The sequence below is a fragment of the Muntiacus reevesi genome, chromosome 17, assembly GCF_963930625.1.
Source record: "Muntiacus reevesi chromosome 17, mMunRee1.1, whole genome shotgun sequence".
In the NCBI taxonomy this organism is placed as follows: domain Eukaryota; kingdom Metazoa; phylum Chordata; class Mammalia; order Artiodactyla; family Cervidae; genus Muntiacus; species Muntiacus reevesi.
In genome coordinates this window covers 22233310-22248035 of record NC_089265.1, presented here as the reverse complement: position 1 = coordinate 22248035, position 14726 = coordinate 22233310, and the positions used below count along the sequence as shown (strand labels likewise).

The window sequence follows — 14726 nt, the reverse complement described above, 5'->3', positions numbered from 1 at the left end:
TTGGACATATATTTGAGCAAACTCCGGAGATAGTGAAGGACAGGGAAGACTGGCGTGCTACAGTTCATAGGGTCGCAAAGACTCAGACACAACTGAATGACTGAAAAACAATGGAAGAATTCATTTGACTCTTGAACAACATGGGAATTAGGGGTGCCAACTCTCTGAGAGGTGGAAAATACACATATAACTTTACAGTCGGCTCTCCATATCTAGAGTTCTGCCATCTGTTGATTCAACGATCTGCTGATTGTGTGGCTCTGTAGTATGTGTCTGTTGACAAAAATCAACAATCTGTACAAGTGGACCTGTGCAGTTCAAACCCATGTATTTATCAAGAGTCATTTGTTCATAAATGAAAAGGCCATTCTGTGACCTCAAGTGACTTAGAAACATGCAAATAAATAGTACAGTAAGGTAAATGTTTTTGTGGGGGTGTATTTAAAGTCCAGTGGGAGCATAATTTAAGGGAGGTAGGGCCTGAGTTCAGATTGGAGGAGTTTGCTAAGCAAACTTGGTACAAACTGTAGCTGGGAAGGCATTCCAGCTGCGGGAACAGTGTGTGCCCAAACACAGGAACGTGAGGAAGTCACAGGCATGGCCCATTCAGAAAAAAGTGTTGAGTGTTGCTCAGGATTAAGATGTAGGAGAGAAGGCTGAGCCTATCACAAAGGCTCTTCCCTCCCTCACAAATGAGCTTATGTCTTATCTTTTAGGCAGTGGCATGCTATTGAAGAACTTTCAGCAAAGGGGTGCCCTCCTACTTATGTGTGTGTAAGGTCATTCTAGTGGGAGAGTGGAAAAGGGTTTGGAGGAAGGGAACACGAATAGGGCAGAAAGTGAGGATGGATGTCTTAGACTGCTAGGGCTGCCATAATAAAATAATCACAGAGTGGATACCTTAAGTGACAGAAATTTATTTTTCACAGTTCAGGAGATTAGGAAGTCCAAGCTGAGGGTGCTGGCCAATTTGATTGCTAATAAGGTCTCTTTCTTGCTGGCTTGTAGAAGGCTGCTGTCTCACTGTGTTCTCACACAGTGGAGAGAGGACAAGAATGAGGTTTCTATTGTTTCTTCTTACAAGACACTAATCCTTTTGTGTTAAGGCCCCACCCTTATGACCTCATGGACTTCCCCGGTGGCTCAGACGGTAAAGTGTCTGCCTACAATGCGGAAGACCCAGGTTCAATCCCTGGATCGGGAAGATCTCCTGGAGAAAGAAATGGCAACCCACTCCAGTATTCCTGCCTAGAAAATCCCATGGACAGAGGACCCTGGTAGGCTACAGTCCATGGAATTGCAAAGAGTCGAATATGACTGAGTGACTTCACTTTCTTTCTTTCTTACGACCTCATTTAACTATTACAAATTACTTCCTGACTCCAAATACAGTCAATTGGCAGTAAGGGCTCCATTGTATATGTTTTGGAAGGGGGTCCTCAGTCCATGGCGAGGGGCTAATTAGGGAAATAAAGATAGGAAAAGAGAAATATAGAACATGAAATCAGTAGGGCCTTGTGGTTGAGTACACGGTCAAGGAGAAGTCCTTGGTGGAGTCTCAACTTTCTATTTTGGGCAACTGGATGGTGGCATTCACTTTACAAATGGTAGCTGATGTTGGAGGGAAGATGATAAATTTAGTTTTAGATATGCTTGGTTTGAGGTATGTAGGTATCATAGGTGGATATATGGTTTTAGAATTTAGGATGAAAGCTTAGGCTAAAGGTATAGATTTGTAAACATCAACTTTGGAGTGAGAGTTTTAACCATGGAGTGCATGACAGGGTTTGGGATGGAATTCTAGGGGCTGTGAATATTTGGAGTGTATTGATAGAGAGGAGTCTGAAAAAGTATAGCTAGGAGGATTGTATCATAAGCAGAAGAGATAGGTGATCATCCTTCCTTTTGAGATACTCCTTCATGTGTCATCTGTCTCAGACATGAAAGTCAACGGAAGGAATTTTTCTAGAAGGGGGTTGGTCAACAGTGTTCTGGGGAGAGGATTCAAAGTAAGGGCTGGAAAGTATTCTTAGGCTTCAGCCTGTAGAGATGTATTCTTCACAGAAGAATCAGTTTCAGCAGAGTGATGGCGATAAGAACCAAATTGGAATAAAGGAGTGAATGGTAAGTGAGGAAACAGAGAACATGAGTGTAGATTTTGATGGGAGGTGGGAGCCGGGGAAAACTCAAGTAAATCTTTTGTCAATTTGTCAATTTTGTGATTAGCATGATTTCACTGATGCTGGGTTTTATATGTGTGTGTGTTAGATGCTCAGTCATGTCTGACTCTTTGCAACCCCATGGATTATAGCTTGCCAGGCTCCTCTGTCCATGAAATTCTCCAGGCTCAAATGCTGGAGTGGGTAACCATTCTCTTCTCCAGGGGATCTTCCTGATCCAGGGGTTGAATCTGAGTCTCCTGCCTTGCAGACAGATTCTTTGCTGTCTGAGCCACCAGGGAAGCAGATGCTAGGTTTTATATATATATTATATAATGATATGTTTGTGTTATATATTAATGGTAACTTTAAAAATTATAATATTATATATTATCTATTAGATACAGTAATATATAGTAATAATATATAGTAACATTTAATATATGGTAATATATGTTGTTAAGCATATTAAGTGTTACTGTACATTATTACCATATCCCAAGTGGCACTAGTGGTAAAGAATCCACCTGCCAATGCAGGAGGTATAAGAGGCATGGGTTTGATCCCTGGGTTGGGAAGATCTTCTGGAGTAAGAAATGGCACCCCACTCCAGTATTCTTGCCTGGAAAATTCCATGGGCAGAGGAGCTAGGTGGGCTATAGCCTATGGGGTCGCAAAGAATTGGACACAACTGAGCACATACTTAGATGTTACAAATTATGTAGTTAATATAATAAAATAATCATACTTTTTCAGATGTTTATATCAATTTTATATAGTTATACCTATTAGATAATAGCTATAATAGATAATATATTGATATATATTATACTAATAAAATATATATATAAAATATGAATAAATAGTGAAAGTGAAATTGTTCAGTCATATCTGACTCTTGTGACCCCTGGACTGTATCCTACTAGGCTCCTCTGTCCATGGGATTTTCCAGGCAGGAATACTGGAGTGGGTTGCCATTTCCTTCTCCAGGAGATCTTCCCAATCCAGGGATTGAACCTGGGTCTTCCGCATTGTAGGCAAACACTTTACCGTCTGAGCCACCAGGGAAGTCATGGATAAATAGTATTTGTAGATAAATAATATATAGAAAATACTATATGGATAATATTATATAGTTAAATTACTTGGAATTGCCTGTCTTAACCATATATGTAATGTACTTAACAGGTAAACCCATAATGTTCCTTTGTGTTTGTGTAGATTCATGTGAGTAGGAGACAGTTTTTTTTTTTGGCAAATATTTTGCTATGGCAGTTAGGTGAAAAAGACAAGATCTGTGAAGTTTATATTCCAGTTAAATTGTTCAGACTAGAGTGCATCAAAATCACTAGACAGATTTTATTTAAACTGTAAATGCCTAGGTCCTACCCCTAGAGATATTGAATTAGTTGGGCTGGATGGATCCAAACATCTACCTTTTAAACTAGCACACTTAAATAATTTTATTATTATTATATATATATATGTATATTTGTGTATAAGGTTAACAACCTTGTAAGCCTCAAATATCAAGAAATAGAACTTTTCTGGCAACCCGAGACGTTTTCCAGGAGCGCAGTCCTAATCACAACCTCCCTTCTCCCCTGACTATCCTGACTTCTGTAGTGATACCTTCTTTACGTTTGTTTATAGATTTATCACCTCCATGTGTGTCTGTACATTGTTTACCTGTTTAAAAAAAAAGAACAATCTGGCTTATGTGAGCTATAGAGTTTTGTAAATCTTGAAATCTGCTGATTGCAATCTCTTGGTGCACTTTGACATGTTTCTCTGTTCGTAGGTTGTTAGCTATAGAGACCTGATCAGATTCAGATTTTTGTTTTTGTTTTTTTTTTGTTTCCAAGACTACAGGGCATGGTGTGTTCTTTCATCAAGAAGCACATAATATGTGTTGCTCTTCTTTTTATGATGTTGGTAGCTGTTGATGCTCAGTGCCTAGTTCCATTAATTCATTAGGAATTAAAGAAGTGATGATCTAATTCTGTTCTTCATTTGTTAGCTGGAATACTTCTCTTAAAAGACATAGTTGGTTCCACTTAGTATTTGGTTATCCAGTAGTAGAGTTTATACAGAAAAGTTAGAATACATGCTTGACTCTCTACTTACTAATTTCTGAAAGTATTCTGAACTTATTGATTTAAACATATTTTATGCATTTCAACTTCTTATAGATAAAATCCTTATTAAAATTCAGATTGTCCTGTTTTTGACTTGAGTCGAATTTTAAAAATATTTTTTATTTTAATGTAGAATGACAATACTTTCATTGAGAAGGATGAAATGGTGTCTGTGGGAGAAGGCCTTATTTATGCTGTGTCTTCCATCTGCCCAATATTTAAAAAATTTTAGAACGAATTAAAAATATGTAGAACTGTTAAAATACTTACGTTGTGAAATTTCCTGTCCCCCAGGAAATGTTGCTAAATGTTCAATTCAAATATTACATTAACTTGTCTTTTCCTCTTTATTCCTTTTCTTTTCTTATATTGGATTTATTTCATTCACTACATCCACTGAAAATGGATGTATTTCTTAGGCTACATTAGTTTCAATGTATTTGGTCTTAGCTGAACTATTTTTAGCCTATTTGAATGATCATAACCTAAGGTGCTTTCCATTTCAAGCAAAATATATATATTCGTTTCTCTCTCTCTTTTTTTTTTGGCTATACCACACGACTTGTGTGACCTTAGTTCCCTGACCAGTGATTGAACCCATGCCCCCTGCATTGGAAGCACAGAGCCCTAAGCTTATGTACTCTTAACAGAAAATATTGTTTGTGGGAAGGCTAGGTAGCTTTCAAAGTGGAGAGTGCTGTACATCCCAGCTTTGGTAAGGCTGGAAACTTATGTTCTCTAACACATTACCATCAGATGACTCAGTCCCCGCTTCTTTTCTTCACTGTGTGTCTCAGTTTAAGTTCTCAGATTCCTAGGGAGAATGGTCTGATTGGCCCAGCTTGGATCAATCAACTCTGAGCAGAGGGCAGGGAAGGTTGCAGAGCCGTGACACTGGGGGATTGTGTGAGCTGGGCTGTCATTGTTGTGTCTGCTACAGATGTTTAACTTTGCTGTAGCCTTTCTCATTCCTTGTTTTTCACCAAACAAACAAAACAACAATAAGAAAAAAGAAATTCAACAACAGCATAAAAACTTTTCCATGCTTTCTCGTTCATAGTAGCATCCCCGAGCCCAGCATATGTACTTCCTGCCTGGGACATAGGTGATGCCCAGTGCTATCTTTCATTTGATGAGGCGAAAGGACTCCAGGTGTTTGTTGTCATTAAGACTCCAGTGATATCTGTGGTCCAATATAAAGGTTTCTTTACTTCTTTTCTCCAGTTAGGCTCTTGAATTAGCCTTGGTTCCCCCACAAGTAGACCCTGAATTTCCCTAAAGGCAAAAACAAAACCTGGGTTTCCACAAAGGCAAAGGCTTATCATCAGGAGTCCACCTGTGGCTGTGATCTCAGGAAGCAAATGGGAGAGAGACAGGAAGAGTGAAATACTAAGGCTGGGAGAGGCAGTACGAGTATTACCAATTGGCCACTACTCTAAGGCGCCGGTTGCTCATCTCATGGAATATGCTAAGAAGTGTTATGGAAGATGTTTCAGAACCTGCCAGAAGGATCCAGAATAAAGGCCGAAGCATTTTACCCTGGACTTCTCTTAACAACTTGTCAAGTCATGGCCTATGGGGCTTTAACTTCCCTGTACTTCTGGATCTCTCAGTGGCCTGGGGCAGGCAGTATGAGTCACTATAGCTGTAGTGTTTGAAGGTGTTCATGAGATGTCCAACACAGGCTTTTATTGAAAGACCTCATTAAATGGTACTGTTTTCAGGTGTTCATTAAATCAGTGGAAGTGAAGTGTTAGTCATTCAGTCATGTCTGAATCTTTGAGATCCCATGGACCCCACCAAGCTCCTCTGTCCATGGGATTCTCCAGGCAAGAATACTGGAATGGGTAGCCATTCCCTTCTTCAGGGGATCTTTCCAACTCAGAGACAGAACCTGGGTCCCCTGCATTGCAGGCAGATTCTTTAACCGTCTGAGTCACCAGGGAAGCCCTCTAATCACACAAAAAATTTGTGACCTCTCAGAATCATGAACAATTTAAAGTCATCTAGTCTCATCCTCTGCCATTACTTATCCTTATTTTGGGTGTCTTGATCTCCAGCTCTCTCTCTTCCACTGTCTGTTCTCAACAGGCCAGTCTCATGAGAAGCTACTTGGTGGCCTTTCCAATAATAGCCTGTGTGTTAAAGCCTTTCCTGTGGGTTTCTGCCTATTGGCAGGAGGACTCTTTTTACCACTGAGCCACCAGAGAAGCTGAAGGTGTAGATATACATTTATTAATTTGTGCCAGAGTTGATGGTATCTCCAGGATTATAACTCTGGTTGTGTCAGACTAAGTTGATTTCTCTCTAGTGTTTCTTTAACACACAGCTCTATCTTACATTTCGTTTTTTAGTTTTTTGCCTACACTCATGATTCATGGGAAATTTCTGCTTGTAAAATTGTAGAATTCTACAGAATTTGTTACAGAATTGTAGGCACTTCTGTAAATTTCAGAATGAAGTAATTTTAGCAGAGTGTGTTGGACCTTCTTTAGTTCCATAATACATTATTGTTTTCTTTATATAGAAACCTCAAATCTTATGACACTTATGACACTGACATCTTATGCCACTTGCATTTTCCTTATTAGAATTTAATACATGTCCTTTTTATCTTCTTTTTTATTTCATTTATATACTTGGTGAAATTAATGACCTTAAGTTTCTATGGTTATTGTTTTACTATATTTACATATACTTAATAAGTTACTATAATTTTAAAATAAATCTCTGCTTCTCTGGTACTGATGTTTCTTTTATTATAATAACATGATTTATCAAAATTTGTTAACTGTAATTTATTATGTAAGTTGTATAGATGAACAATGTCTGTGTTACCTAAGTAGACAATTCAACTACTTTCCAGAAATGAAATATTCTTAAGTATTTCAGGTAGTTTTTATTGATTTGCAAAGATTGACTGTTTTGAAGACTGCAGGTTTTTCCTCTGAATTAGTATGGTTTATAACTTATTGCTCTTTGGCCAGATATGATAACATTTTGAATTTACGTGTGACTGCTGTGGCATTCAACAATTCTTCCTTAAATAGAGCAGGCTTACTGTAAGTAATTTTGTACAATAGGTTTATAATATTTCATGTTAAATATACTGATACATATTATAAATCAGTGGGTCTTGGAAACTGCTTCAGCTCTTTGCTTTTCTTTTTTTCCTTTAGGATTTTCCTGTTGAACCAGTCATAATTGGAATAGCTTTACTACTTCTACAGACTCCAGCAAGTCAACAGAAGCCAATCTTAAGTCTAGGTAAATAAAAATACGCTCACAAGAGTAACATGAATTAACATGAGTATTGGCAGGTGTCACTTGAACTACATATTGTACTGTGCTGTAAAGTCGTATACATTTTGAATGTCCATTCTGGAATTTGTCTGTTTAGTCATTATCAAATAGAGCTTTCTTTTTCTTATCAAGGTGTTTTGTGCAAGATTTCATATAATTTACCAAATATCTCAGCTGTTTGTTAAGACATTATGTTCTCAATTATATAGCAGTGACATTGGTAAATATTCTGAAGGGTGTGACAGCTCATTCACATTTGTACAGTAAACAGAATCAATGGCAAAAAGCCCTTGAAGCAGAATAGGTGTTTAGCATTTGAATTTACTTTTTAAAACTCTATACACCTTTACCATTCAAAACTGTCGCCACATTGAACAAAGCTTAATTTATGATTATTTTGTTAACCTACCTAGAACAAATGAAGATAGCATTCTTTTGACTGTCCAGTATTGACTTAAAAAAAAGTAAGGAATGGGGCTAAAGGGAGGCAAAAAAAATGCTCTGTTTAAGAATAATGTGGGACAATGAGGTACCATCTCATGCCAGTCAGAATGGCTGCTATCAAAAAGTCTACAAACAATAAATGCTGGAGAGGGTGCAGAGAAAAGGGAACCCTCTTACACTGTTGGTGGGAATGCAAACTAGTACAGCCACAATGGAGAACAGTGTGAGGATTCCTTAAAAAACTGGATATAAAAGAAAAAAAAAAAACAAAAAAAACTGGATATAGAACTGCCATACGACCTAGCAATCCCACTGCTGGGCATACACACTGAGGAAACCAGAATTGAAAGAGACCCGTGCACCCCAATGTTCATCACAGTACTGTTTACAATACCTTAGACATGGAAGTAATCTAGGTGTCCACTGGCAGACGGAATGGATAAGAAAGTTGTGGTACATATACACAATGGAATATTACTCAGCAGTTAAAAAGAATGCATTTGAGTCAGTTCTAATGAGGTGGATGAAACTGAAGCCTATTGTACAAAGTGAAGTAAGTCAGAAAGAAAAACACCAATACAGTATATTAATGCATATATATGGAATTTAGAAAGATGGTAGCGATGGCCCTATATGTGAGACAGCAAAAGAGACATAGATGTAAAGAACAGTCTTTTGGACTCTGTGGGAGAAGGTGAGGGTGGGATGATTTGAGAGAAAACCATTGTAACATGTATATTACCATATGTGAAATAGATGACCAGTCCAAGTTTGATGCATGAAACAGGGCACTCAAAGCCAGTGCACTGGGATGACCCTGAGGGCTTGGGATGGGGAGGGAGGTGGGAGGGGGGATCAGGATGGGGGACACTTGTACACCCATGGCAGATTCATGTCAATATATGACAAAAACCACTGCAATATTGTCAAGTAATTAGCCTCCAATTAAAATAAATAAGTTAATTAAAAGAAAAGAATAATGTGGGAAAGAATCAAGTTTGCAGATCAACAAACAAGTCATACCTTTAAATTGTGGCTTTTACATTAATATTGCCTTGCTTTACTTGGTCCAATATAATACATGCAGTAATGTAGGATGGTGTCTAATTTGTGATGTATATGTTATGATGCCATGATTCATTGATTCATTCCCACTTTTCAATTTTAAAACATGCTTGAGGTAAATACTGATTGTGTAACGCCTTCTGGGCAATTTAATCCATGATTTTGAGGATGAATTGCTCTTTCATTTACAGTGTCTTAGAAATAGCTTTAGCACACAAAAGGGACCCTTGGCTCTCTTAAGGGCTTTGATTCCTACCCTGATTTTGCTTATTGGCCCTGTTCTCTTTGTACTTTCTTCCCTAGTCTCTTACTAAACTGTTTTTGCCTCCCCTCCTTAAAGAGTATCCATGGCATCCTCCTTTAGGTATAATCTTCCAATCCTGTTACTTATGACAATCATAGTTTTATTATTTTTAAAAAGCAGCTTTCTTGAGGCAAATTTACTTACCTCACAGCTCACCACTTTTATATGTACAATAACATGCTTTTAAAAGTAAATTTATGGGACTTCCCTGGTGGTACATTGGAAAAGAATCCGCCTGCAAATGCTGGGGACATGGGTTTGATCCCTGGTCCAGGAAGATTCCATATGCCATGGAGAAAATAAGCCTTGCCCCACAAGTAATGACCCCATGTGCTACAACCGCTGAAGCCTGCAAGCTCTCGGGGCCTCAGCTAATGAGCCTGTGTGCTGTGACTATTGAAGTTCTCATGACTAGAGCCCGTGCTCCACAACAGGAGAAGCCACATTAATGAGAAGTCCATGTACTGCGTCTAGAGAGTAGCCTTCGCTCATCGCAACCAGAGACAAACCCCCACAGCCATGAAGAACCAGCACAGCCATAAATAAATAAATTTTAAAAAAGTAAATTTACAGGGTTGTGCCATCAGGTTGTGGAGTCTAGTTATAGAACATTTTGCATCAATCCCTCTCCCCCAAATTTCTTGCACCCATTTACAGTTAATCCTCATTCCCACCCTCAGTCCCAGAAAAACACTAAAGTGCATTCTGTCTCTAAATTTATCTCTTCTGGATATTTTGTATACATGGGTTTTGTTTTTGGACCAGAAAAAATTGTTGATGCCCTGGAGAATCTGCATTCCTAATCCTGAGGCTCCAGTCCTTCACTGTAGCTCATGTGTGATAGAATAAATCGGGATCAAACACGCCAATACTCTCATTGGAGAAGAGCCAGGTTTTTCTTTTGTAAACCAGTGTTTCTGATTTGAAGTTGCCTTCGATCGAGTGAATAAACCATACTGGAAACTACACTAAAACTAGTATATCATGTTGAAATGTAAGCAAAAGCCTATTGTTTAGTATATTGGAAAAGAATGCTCAAAGCAATAAGATAACAGAAAATATTGATTATTTCAAGTTTTAAAAATACACAGCACTAATACAATGTTGGGGCTTCTTTAGTGGCTCAGTGGTAAAGAATCCACCTGCAATGCAGGAGACGCAGAAGATGCAGGTTCAATCCCTGGATCGGGAATATCCCCTGGAGGAGGGCATGGGAACCCACTCCAGTGTTCTTGCATGGAGAATCCCTTGAACAGAGGAGCCTGGCAGGCTACAGTCCATGTGATTGCAGAGAGACATGACTGAAGCGACTGAGCATGCATAATACAATGTTATGCTTCCTAATTATTAACACTGGCTATGATTGTAAATAGCAATTTATAAAAACGCATGCAAGATCCATAGTACAGAATATACAAATATTTGTATTATATGAATTTCATATTTTGTTAAATATACTAGATTATTGTAATAACTGACAATTATGGATTATGACTAATATTTAGGCAAAAAAAGTAAATTCATTGTGTTGGAGTAACAAGTGTTTGTATTTCATACCACATTCAGGTTTGACTTCGAGGTGATTTAAAATACAGTACTAGCAATTCATTGACATGATTTAAAGTTCACTGTATTTTTTTTTTTTTTTTGGTGTAGTGGGGAAGTTAAGTTGATTAATAATCTCACTCTGAAACTTACAAATAACCTCCTTCAGTAAATCAGCATTCATTCAATAACTGTGAAAAAAGTTTTTTCTTTAATTCATCCTGTTCATAGTCTAGGGGAGTCTACACATGTAAGTAAGTTATTGTACGTGTGTGTTTCCATGTTAAAAAAAGTCTTTTGTAAAAATGGGTTGTATTCCATGGGTTATGGACTTTGAGAATTTGCTGATTTGCTTCTTAGTAATTACTGCTGAAGGTCATCCCCTGCTTCACCTTTTTACTTTTGCATCCCTTGATAGAAGTCTCAACTGGGTTTGAAAGAGAAGTGCATGTGTTGGTTTTGTTATCCATAGATCAGGAACTCTGGTCTCTTGGCTCAGTTTGTTGAGGGTAGAAGATCTGTCAGGGTATAAGGGCAAAAGTTGAGTTGAATTTTAAAGAAATTCATATTGACCTAAAAAAAAAAAAGAGTTGATTTTACTTTTTGGCCTATGATATGAATTTCCTCAAGTAAAAACTAAAAAGTTCTGTACATTAACAGCCTATTTTTGCTGAGTTAATTTTTATGTTCTTTTTACTTCTTAAAGGATAAAGGTTTATCACCTTAATTGTGTGTATGACCCAATTGTAAATGGGCAAGAAAGCTTTTTGCGTATTTTTCTTAAACAAAAAAGCATTTTGTTTGACTGTGGTATTAATTTTGAAAACTGTGAATTGTTGTTTGGATGACCAGCTCTGAAGCTCCTTTCTTCTGCTGAGAGTCAGAAGATCCCAAAGTCCTCGTTGCTGCTAGTGATGCCAGTTCTGCAGATACTGTCTTCTACTGCCTTGGAAGACTGTATATCCATGGATGAAGAAGGTCCTTCTAGGCAGCAGTTGGCTCTAAACCTTTTAGAAATGGTCCAGCAGGAGTGCTACAGAGACGAGCACCAGAAGGTAATGACTTCATCATTGTTTCTCTTAACATAAAGTTTAATCAGTTATGTGGGATTTAAGTCACTGCCGGAAATCTCATCTCCTGATGATATATGTGTTTGGGTTTAAATCCTGTCATTGAATTTTTTTTTTTTTTTTCTGTCATTGAATTTTACCACTCTGTCAGGCACTGGTGTAGATGTTAGTGTGTTCTTCTGGATTGTGATGGGGAGGGTAGTCCTGCTGTGAAATAAGTGTTGGAAATCTGTGTAATCTTTTCTGCTTGTTGAGTTTCCAGTGTCCATTAGTGGTTAAAGGTCCTGAGGAATCCTGGAAAGGAACTAGTTCTAGTTAACTAACCTAGTGCTTCTGCAACACTTCTGAGCATGGAGCCTTTTTTCCCCCTCTTTGTACTATTAAATAGTGCAGCAAAATTAGACCTGCAACAATCTGTGGTGGGGAATTGGAATTGCCTGGAAGTTCTGGAATCTGTAAGAACTAAGACTTGACTTTTGAATATGGCACCTTATGCCATATTCCCCCGCATATGGCTCTTGATGTCCCTTGTGTGTGTTCCTACTCCCTTCAGCCTGACTGTCACACCCCATTCCTATCCACGCCTACTGGGCTTACTGCATTTGGCTTTGTCAGTCTCACTGGTCCTATTAGAATAATGGAGAAATATGAGTAATATCTTGTTAGTGGCTGAATTCTAGGCCTACCTTCATCATATTTTTTTCTCTTTAGGGGCTTGGGTTTTACCTTTAGTGAAACGTGGTGCGTGCGTGCTAAGTCACGTCAGTCGTGTCCAGCTCTGTGCAACCTTATGAACTGTAGCTTGCCAGGCTCCTCAGTCCATGGGATTCTCCAGGGAATAATACTGGACTGGGTTGCCATGCCTTCCTCCAGGGGATCTTCCTGACCCAGGAATCAAACCCCCCATATTTTACGTCTATCTGCATTGGCATGCAGGTTCTTTGCACTAGCACCACCTTTGAAGCCCAGTAAAATGTGATAGTACTTCCCAACTATACAGGGTTAAAGACTGTAAAACTGGTGAAGCATCTTAAGTTTCCAGAGACCAAAAACATTACATAAGTGCAAGCAAGTGCCTTAGTTGTTTTGTTTGCAAAAGTAGAGATACCACTAATAACGCATTGTTAAATGTTCTAGCAGCAGAAATCCAGGCATTGTTGGGGATTCTTGGTTATGTTCCCTATTTGATCATGCAGCAGAAACTAGCCTGCAGGCATATTGAATGTATGCAGCAGCCTCCTCGATTCTAATTGTTTGACTAAACCATAAAACTTGAAATAGGTAATTGATTTGCATTAAAAGAAGAGAGTTCTTAACATCTGCTCTGATAGGATGACAAACTGTGACCCCAAATTTCTAATAGCCTTTTACCTCCCCTTTTAGTTTGCCCATGTAGAACACAAATTGGATTCTGAATGGGGGTGGGGACAGGGTACTATGTTCCTTTAAATCATGAGTGATATTTACTGAGGATCACCCTAAATCTAATGTGTAAGTACTCAGCTTACTATTTGCTCAGGTGTGTGTGAATCTTATTCATCAGCACTGCATGGTGGATTTTCTCTTTAGCCGCTGGTGAAGAGGGAGGAGGAAGGAATACTATTAGAGTGTAAATATCCTCCTGATGGTAGTGTGTTGCTATATTGAGGCTTTCAGTGGATATATGATCTCCCTTTTGAAAAATTTAAGCCACAGTTTACTGTTGGCTTTTCTCCTACACCTGTCCAGACCCTATATTCCAAACATACCTATAAATTTAACCTGCCCCAAACTCCCAGTTCTCTTCCTGAATCTTTGCTTTAGCACATAATGCTCTTTTGTCTCCTTTGCCTGAACTACTCATTCTTCAAGACCCAGCCAAGTGTTTTCAGCCTCCCTGAGTCAGAATTTATTACTCTCTCTCCTTTGCATCCAAACACTTTCAGCATTAGTGGATTGTGTTGTGTGTCTTAATTTAAGGGGCACATATTTGTACCTCCAGCTGTGGCGTGAGCTCACTGAGGGAAGGAATCTTGGCCTTTTTCACACTTTGCCTTTATTTTTTAAGCACATTAATGTTTAAATTGCAACAATTGTTGAGCTTTTGATTTTTTTTCCACCCTAGGTGTTTCTGCATTATCTTTTTCAGCTGATCAAAGATGGGAGAATTAAAAACACTTTAGCAGTGGTGAAACTGAATATTTTCCACATATTCAAAGAAATAGATAACACCCTAGTTTATTTATTTGTCTTTGCATCCTCCACACCTGACCTATTGTTTACTACGTAGTAGATAGTCAATAAATTTCTGTTCAGTGAGGAATGTATGCTTCTGATACAAATACAGATCATTTTACCCTCTTGATTTATTACAGAAAGACTGTTTAGAATGACAGATTTTAGTTTATATTTTTATTATTTGCTTTTAAATTGGTGCTTCTGACTTGAGTATTTGGCTTAGAACTAAAGCGTTTCTTCAGAAGTATAATTCTTCTGATAAATAAATCCAAGGGTAAATATTACTGTACCATGCAGTTCTGTTTCCTGTCCATTTCTTTTTTTTTTTTCCTTTGCTTTTTGGCTATGCTTTGTGGCATGTGGAATCTTAGCTCCCTCACCAGGGATTGACCCATACCCTGAGCTGTGAAAGTAGAATCCTAACCACTGGATTGCCAGGGAATTCCCTACCTGTTTCTGAAGTGTTGATAATGAAATAAAA

General features: G+C 38.3%; 1 protein-coding gene across 5 annotated transcripts in view; it reads left to right on the top strand.

The window, feature by feature from the left end:
* FOCAD (focadhesin) overlaps positions 1–14726 on the top strand; it is a 292503-nt gene that overhangs the window by 86856 nt on the left and 190921 nt on the right. For all 5 annotated transcript variants that reach the window (XM_065908204.1, XM_065908205.1, XM_065908203.1 and 2 more), the window contains 2 exons: positions 7477–7564; positions 11811–12013. In XM_065908204.1, coding sequence (XP_065764276.1) covers positions 7477–7564; positions 11811–12013 — 291 coding nt within the window. The remainder of the gene's footprint in view (positions 1–7476; positions 7565–11810; positions 12014–14726) is intronic.